The following is an 8,756-nucleotide window of genomic DNA, read 5'->3' as shown; positions in this document are numbered from 1 at the left end:
TGAATTTCCCCATTGTTGGATTAATAAAGTGATTAATCTATATACCTCCAATGTAATTGATGGGTAACACAATCAGTAGTCTTTGTTATGTGTAAAAAATAATAGTAAAACATATCCCCATCTTTATCTGAAGCTAATATGTGGCCGCAGAAGTCTGAGTTAATCAAATCATGTGGATCTCTTCCGAAGTTTTTGTCTTTTCAGTATATTTCCTTTGTTTTTCTCCAGTCTTCAGTGTTTTCTTGCTGAGGTTGAGTGGAGGAATAGTAACATAAAGAGAGAATACTCATTTGATTTGTCGTTTAATCTGGACTGCTGAAGCCTCATACGATCTTCATATAAACTTTGGAATGGAAACAAGAGGAATTATTGCAGCAAGCAAAACATATTTCAATGTACATATGGACACCTGAGTATTGTTTTTAAGACTGACAATAAAAATGTGAACACTTTGAACAATTCGGGGCGGCTGTGGCTCAGTGGGGCAGCTGTGGCTCAGTTGGTAGAGTGGTCGCTTACTGATCGGATGGTTGGTGGTTCGATCCCTAAACATGGCAGCCAACCATGTCAAAGTATCGTTGAGCAAGATACTGAGCCCCAGATTGCTCCAAATGCTGTGTTCATCAGTGTGAATTCCCAATGGTGGCAGGTGGCACCGTTTAGGGTAGCACTTTGAGTGGTAGCAAAGCGACTAGAAAAGCCCTATATAAGTGCAGGTCCATTTACCAATACCTTGGTTGTGACCAAAAATTGATCAAATATGGTATAATTCACAGGTACACACATGTAAGTATCCATCAAATAGCATAATTAACCCTTTATCAGGCAAAGAACTATATTTGGTAACTTCAGGTAATATCTCGAGAAAAAAGTTGCATATTTACTAGATTAAAGTGACAAATCTACAAGAAAAAAAGTGGCACATTGAAGAGATTTAAAGTGGCAAACCTGCGTGAAAAAAGTCACAGATTCACGTGAAAAAAGTGGGAAAAAAGGATTTTTTTTTTCACTTTAATAAATCTCACAAATCTGCGCATTTTTTTCTCGTAGATTTGCCACTTTAATCTCGTAAACTTCTTTCTCAAAATATTATTTTCGTATGGTTTTTTCACACATTCTAGCAGTATGTAATATCCTCCAATATTCTCTAGGGTTGAAATTTGGAATTTGCAAGAATTTCAATGAGTGCTCTATTAAGGGTTAAAGTGGTGAATCTGGGAGGAAAAAGTAGCTTTTTCACACTTCTTGTAGATTTGCCACTTTAATCTAGTAAATTTGCAACTTTTTTCTCGAAATATTACCTGAAGGTACCAAATATAGTTCTTTGCCTGATAAAGGGTTAATGGCAGAGTTGCGGGTCACATGTTGTAATGTGAACATGATGGTGAAAGTCATGTAATAAAGATTACACTGATTTCTTGTCATGAACGTTTTATAATAAAGATAATTGAAAGCACAAACCATAGTACCATAAGACAACAATCATTAAAAGCCATATAAGCATAGACATTTTGAAATATTTAAATTTGTCATGAATAGTGAGCGCAGAGTGACTTACAGTAAATCCTGTTTTAGGAAACTTAATGCTGGTACAGTGTAAGATCAATGACATTTAAAAATATGCCATCTCCCTCCATTCTCACAGTATTTTAAGAAAAAAAAAGCAATAACCCTATTAAGTCCCTCTGTTGTAGAACATATTTCATTGTAGAAAAAATGTACGGAAATGTAAAAGAAATTAGCAACAGAAATAACTAGACACCATAAAACTTCACAGAATTGTGTCCAAAAAACAACCAGTATTCACTATTCCTCAAAAAGCCTAACATACTGCAGCTTACTACGATGTGAGGTACTGCAAATATACCAGTTCATTTAAGAGAGACACAAATAGACATAGAATTTAACAATAAACATACTGATTGTTGAGCTGTGGCACTTTGCAGAAGACACGGATCACAAAATAAATAAATACATTATATCAGAATGACATCGGGTCTAATTCACTACAACTTCATCCATTGTTTTCATGCAGTTCTTGAGTTGCGTTGTCCCCAACATTGGATCAAAGCAGTATGAACCAGGTGAATCTTGGTGACGATGAATACTTTACCAGTCAATGAAACCATTGTGCCATTGTTTTTTCATGGCATGAATCAAAGTCTATATTTAGGGAAATATGCTGCTTTCCTGTGTCTTTTCCATCCAAGTTTATGTTTTTGTATGCAACCACACCCTGAAAAAACATATCTAAAATGTTAGTTACATTTTCTGCAAGTAAATTAAAGTAGATGTAATAGCTCTATTCTATTGTGTCATACAAATTACATGTCAAAACAACTGTGATTTAATGGGAATGTTTTTGACATTTTGGGGAGTAAGCTTAGTTGCTTTCTTGCTGAGTTCAATGAAAAGATTGCTACCACTCGTCTGTACACTAATGTCATATCAAACAGGCTGAGCCAATACTAGAACATGGAGCTAAAACACTGCAGACCACTGATTTGCCAGAGAGAATTGTCATAAGTGATTTTAAATTGCCGTCAATAGCAACCACAATTTTGGCAATTGGCGAATGACAGCCCGCAAAACTATGCTGTACAATCCCCCCTGACGTACTATTTACTCTATGCCATATAATTAATGAGGTGCAGCAGTTCCTCTGTTTGGTGCAGATGAAAGGATTCAGTGAGTGTCACTTTGAAGATGATCTCACCACAATTTCACGTGGCGACCAGCTGAGAATCGCATGGGTCGCAGTGGAAAAAAAATAGAGAAAAGGACCTGGTATCAAAAACAAGATGAATCGAGTCACACCATGCATTGGACACATGGCATAAATATGCTGCCAGCAGCAGAAGACTTGAGTTTAGCTTTGCATAAACATGGAAACAGCTAGCTTGGCTAGCTAGTCCAGCACATAACGGTAGGGTAGAACCATAATGTGTCATTTTTACACTTCTGTATTGAAACTGATTGAATGAAGAGATAAAACAAGTTGATCAATAAGCTTTAGAAGTGCTGGCAGGTGGATTTTATCACTTGTGAACAGAGACAGGCTAAATATTTTCACATTTACAGTCTTTGTGCTAAGCTAAGATAAGCTAACCTAACCAGCAAAGTCTTTTCATCTAACTCTCAGCAAGAAAACATATAGGCATAATTTCCAAAAATATTATACTATTCCTTTTCCAATTATTAAATCAACCACAATTAAATACAAATGGACCATGCATCAGGTAAATCTAGAAAATCCATTCTGAACCTCTGAATGTTAAGACTCTCGCTGACCTCCTCAGAAATCCCTGCTCTTGTTTTTGGGAACACATTTTATGATACAATAATAAGGCACAGTCCTTAGAGTCTGTTTGTCTTCAAAGGTGAAGCTATAAATCAGCTACACAGCACTTCCTTTGGTATCACTTTCACTTGAACAGATGAGTGTCCAATTCATTACATAACACAGTGGAAGAATACTCTGGCCAGTGTTTGTCATTCTACACTAGTGAACTTTGGATTGATCTCCTGCCACAAATGGTTCTACACAGCGGAGAGGTCAATTCGATTGGCAGAGTTGGTGCTTTTGTCCCAAGTGTTCATCTTGGTGGGAGTCACACCCTCCTTGTTTCCATTCATCTAGAGGATGGGAAGGAGAATATTAGACTCAAGCAGTTAAGAGTATAATAGTGCTTTTTTTGTTAGGGCAAATCTCTAACATCCGCACTCACAATGTCAGAGTTGAATGGCTTCACATTGATGTTTCGAATGGAGCTGCTGGTAAGAGACCACACCTTGGTTTTGTGTTTGAAAGCAGCTCTGACCTAAAGAAAGAAGTGTCATAACAGATACTGGTGAAAGATACCAGAAATAGGGGTTGCGACACAGACTTTATAAAAGAGGTGGATCATGCCTCCTGGTGTTAGAAGTAAAGCTTGTGTGGAAATTCCTAAACCTGCATTTTTTCTAATGACCAGCAGGGAGCTCCACTGGTTGCAAAAATAAATCAAATTATATAGAAGTCTATGAGAAAATTACCCTAATTTTCACTTGATTTATTACTTCAGTGAAGATTTTGCTTTTATAGTTTCACTCGATACCTTCAAGTCTTCTTCAATACAGCATGATGTTTATGTTGTAAATTATCGTCCCGTTTAGAGTAAAATAGACAATAAAGCAGGATATAGACGTAGCAATGCTATGGTACCGAGTACATTTAAATAGCCTTGAACTTGTTTTTTGACTAGTTTTTTTAACTTTCACATTGTGTTTTCAGTTCATGAAAGATAATTGTAATATTTGGTCACCAAAAATTGTCTTGTTCAGCAATTGAAAAGACACTCTAAAGAATTGGCCATTATTACAGTCATATTACAGTCTATATGTTGCAACAGAGGTTAAATTAAATTTTGGCTGTTTAATGTATAGACAAGATTGAGATGTCAAAACTCATATATTTAGCAGCATACCTCAGAATTGAGAAGACAGTGAAACAAGAAGACAAAGAACCCCTAAAGAAAAGGAAAAATGTCAAGTTAGCAGGATTTTCACAAGTAAATGCAACTATTTAGTGGAAAAAAAGATCCGGTAACATTTTCTATGAAGACTACATCTATAGTGCATTATGAGCGCATTCATAGTGAATTATAATGCTCATTATAATCAATCATAATGCATTATGACTGCATTCATAAACACATATAAAGCTTCATGATGCACTATATCAACAGTTATAAATATAGCTTATAATGACTTATAAATCCAAGTGTCTTATGAGTGCTCTTGACTGGTTATAAACTACAGGCTGACTGGTGAGGCTTATAATACATTACAACTACTCATACCCCTCTATACACACACCTCAACAATCAATTGTTATAAGGACTCATAGAATGCCATAAGTATAAATAAATGATCAATGTATGCTTTAAGTAAAGTGAGGTTCATATAGACGCATCTATAATGCAGTATAGCTAATCATGATGTTTCATTGTTGGCGTTAAGTAAAGTGTAACACATTTTCAAGCATTTAAAAGAAGCTATGCTGCATCATAAGTCATTATTTATACTTATGGCATCCTATGAGTCCTTATAACAATTGATTGTTGAGGTGTGTGTATAGAGGGGTATGAGTAGTTGTAATGTATTATAAGCCTCATCAGTCAGCCTGTAGTTTATAACCAGTCAAGAGCACTCTTGGATTTATAAGACACTTGGATTTATAAGTCATTATAAGCTATATTTATAACTGTTGATATAGTGCATCATGAAGCTTTATATGTGTTTATGAGTGCAGTCATAATGCATTATGATTGATTATAATGAGCATTATAATTCACTATGAATGCGCTTATAATGCACTATAGATGTAGTCTTCATAGAAAGTGTTACCAAAGATCCCATAGCAAAGAACTTACTTGTAATGAGTTGAATACTGCAAAAATATATAGGAAGGCCAAAGAGTGTGTGTTGACAGCGAGAACGCCAAAGATCCAGGAAATGCCGAGTATAGGCAAGAGCACAGCCACTGCCTTCACTGTCAGCCTTCAAACATAACATGAGACAACCGTTTTATATTATTAGCTTTAAATAAAAGAGAAACATGAATAGAGCTTTGGTCTGATCATGAAAACAAATAAACTTACTTGACTGCATTGGCATCTCCATGAACTTTGTAACTCTCTCCGCTGATTCTGGATATGATCCTGGTCACAGATATCAGAATGCCAATATTCACCTGCAAATCAGAAAAGAGGTTAAACACATTTAACACAAGTAGGGTTACGAAATTCTTGGAATTTCCAAAGTTGGAAACTTTCCATTGGAATTTATGGGAATAAACAGTGAATTAACAAAATTGAAAATTGGCACCTAACAGGGAACTTAAATATAGTTGGGAAAATATATTTTACCAGTATCTTGACTAAAACAAGAAGATTTCATGCAGGTACACTTGAATACCTGCTGTTCCTCAATCACAACCACATAGCACACTGCTTACTGCAGGGCTGCTGAGGCCACGCCCCTGCCAAGGCCACGCCCCCTACATTCACTGTGCATTCCTCCATCACATGTACATTCAACATTTACATGCTTAATGGGACTTTTTTGGGAGGGAGAGGGTCTATTTTCATTTCTTTCATTTAATATTGGGATTTCTGAATGAGGTGGTGGTTGGGGGGGGGGGATTGATTTTGCAGTGAAATAATAAAAGCTTGATGAAGTTCTTCTTACAAATAAATGTCTTGAAATGTCATGTTTTTTATTTTGAATATTTCCAAAATTCCTCAGCTTAACTTCCCATGGAAAGTTTCAGGAAATTTACCGGAACTTTCCCACCTCTTTGCAACCTTAGACACAAGTAGCATAGATAGTAGCAGATTTTTTTTTTCTTCCCTCCACAACTAGAATACAAGTTTACAATGAATATAGATTTAATCCTAGATCAAATTACTTATCACATTGGGAACTGTAAAAAATTACAGATGCTAATTGTTGCAAATTCCTCACCACAATGACAAACAGAGCCGGTGCCACAAATGCCCAGATGGCTCCATTCGTCAGTGACAGCCAACAGCTGAAAAAGCAAGGACAGGGGCAAGGGTAAAAAAGAAAAAAATCACACCGTGTTCCCTTCCAAGTAAAAAAGGCTATAATGCTGTAATGTAAATATGGAATGACATGTGTAGGTACTGTGAATCTAAAAGCTTTTGAATAACATTGAACACAGTTGATGGTTCCAAGTTATTCCACATGTGATGTCATTCTCATGCAATGCATCAAGCTTTGATGGGATACAATGAATTCCATATAATTCCTATGATTTAAAAAAAAAGGGCAGGTCATACTTACTTGTCAACCTCACCATAACTGTTCAGGGCTGATGTCATGGACACCACACATATCACCAATGGAGCGCCTGAAAATAAACAAAGGTACAAACGCACATGTTACATATTCACTAAACCAGATCAGATTGTATCCATGACTGGATTAACAAACTGTATGCTTTCAATGTTAATTATTTTTCATAGGCAGAAGGGGTTGACTTCGCTGCTTTCAAAAATAAGTCGGATTGTATAGAAGTCTATGAGAAAATGACCATGCTTCTCACTTGATTTATTACCTCAGTAAACATTTTCCTAATCAGTTTATTGTCTGAATTACTAGTTCCCAGTCTTCTTCAATTCAGCATGATGTTCACAATTATGGTCCTATTTAGAATAAAACAGATGAAAAATCCTTATCCTGCCAATCAGGCTACAGCCGCAGCAATGCATATTCATGGCACTGTGTACATTTACATAGTTGTGAACTTGTTTTGGGGGGTTGTCAGTCTTTTCTTCTTCTTCTTCTTCTTTTACCCTTTCACAGTGTGTTTTGACTGTAACATTTTGGTTGCTCAGAAATTTCTCAGTTAATGTGTAACTTGAATTACAGATGCAACCTACTACCAAGCTAGCTAGATAGTAGCGTTAGCTGGTGACTTAATATTTAGCTAAGCACTCCTCCCAAGCTCAAAGCTTAAAAGTTGTGGTCCAAAAAGCAATGGGTGGATGTCTTGATGGCTACATCTACTTTTTTTTACACAGTCTATGGCAATGCCCCATAAACCTGTTATTTCTCCCACTATTTTGTTGGATGACTGCATGTTCCCAGTTGTGTTTAAGCGTGCACATGCATGCAAAATGCAATAACAAAAAGGAGACTAAAAATTGCTCCATAGCACTACTTGTGGTCAGAAACTATACAGGGAACCTTTAATTAAAGTACACACAGTGTCAACACAACTTATCAGCACTCTCATATTCTTAGAGATCAAGAGAGAAATTTAGGAATGATCTCGAAACAACGTAGTAGACTGAAATGTCTCTGTGGCCTAATAGAAACAGTCATCTAGGCCAAACAGTAGCTACAACATAATTCATACTGCATTTTAACCTCCACAGTGACATCCAACAAGTATGTCTTGGTTAATTTTAGCAAACAGTCTCGTGGCCCTATTAAACACTTTGACACTCATTATATAGTCCAACACGGTAAACTCCACCTCCTGTAGCACCTGTCTCTGCTAACTCTTTTACATCCGCCATGCTTTCAACTATCTGCAGTGCTATTAATTTCTAATTTCCCTGCAAATAACTCTTTTTGATATTTTGCTTGCCAGCTCCAAATGTTTCCAGCATGCTATACTACAAGGAAACTTTTACTTTGAAGGAGGAAAAGAAAGATAAAGTACTCAACAGCCTTTATCACAGCTAATAGCAGCAGCAATTAATTATAAAGGGAGTATTTGCTTTTTATGTATAACAGCTATACTTCTAACTGTCAGACAAGTCTCCGGCACATAATTTGCAGTTGGCCACACAAAATGAAAAATCACTCTGGCCTGAAGAAAGGAAGTAATAAAAAAGGGATCGTTTTTCCACTAATGGGTTCAGCATGTGAAGGAGAGACTATGCATTCCCCAGCAGCCAAAGACAGTATACGTATGTCCCAGATTCTTTTTATCTGTCCATCAAACTCCAGTTCACTCAGATCAGGAGAGCCAATTGTTATGCTGGAATTTAACTCAAAGCAGATTCAGCAGGGTCAGAGTTACTTACTTTTCATAAACAATATTTGACCAGTAAGGTCACTTAAAATAGTCAAATCCTATTACAGTAATTGTTTGGCATGAAGTCGAGGCAGGACATTGGGTGAAATTAGGGACGATAAAATAAGATGCATACTTTATTCACAAAATTAGTCACAAAATG

At 36.4% G+C, this 8,756-nt stretch overlaps 1 protein-coding gene across 2 annotated transcripts in view; it reads right to left on the bottom strand.

Annotated features, from left to right (window-relative positions):
* Positions 1–1,337: 1,337 nt before the first annotated feature.
* The window catches only part of adgrd1 (adhesion G protein-coupled receptor D1), a 39,493-nt gene continuing 32,074 nt past the window's right edge, over positions 1,338–8,756 (bottom strand). For both annotated transcript variants that reach the window (XM_059338239.1, XM_059338238.1), the window contains 7 exons: positions 6,850–6,916; positions 6,508–6,574; positions 5,643–5,734; positions 5,415–5,541; positions 4,467–4,508; positions 3,729–3,821; positions 1,338–3,636 (listed from right to left, as the gene is read on the bottom strand). In XM_059338239.1, coding sequence (XP_059194222.1) covers positions 3,541–3,636; positions 3,729–3,821; positions 4,467–4,508; positions 5,415–5,541; positions 5,643–5,734; positions 6,508–6,574; positions 6,850–6,916 — 584 coding nt within the window. In that variant the 3' untranslated portion in view covers positions 1,338–3,540. The remainder of the gene's footprint in view (positions 3,637–3,728; positions 3,822–4,466; positions 4,509–5,414; positions 5,542–5,642; positions 5,735–6,507; positions 6,575–6,849; positions 6,917–8,756) is intronic.

Source organism: Centropristis striata, chromosome 7, assembly GCF_030273125.1.
Source record: "Centropristis striata isolate RG_2023a ecotype Rhode Island chromosome 7, C.striata_1.0, whole genome shotgun sequence".
In the NCBI taxonomy this organism is placed as follows: domain Eukaryota; kingdom Metazoa; phylum Chordata; class Actinopteri; order Perciformes; family Serranidae; genus Centropristis; species Centropristis striata.
Note: the sequence above shows the minus strand (reverse complement) of the source record. Positions and strands in the feature narration are given on the sequence as shown.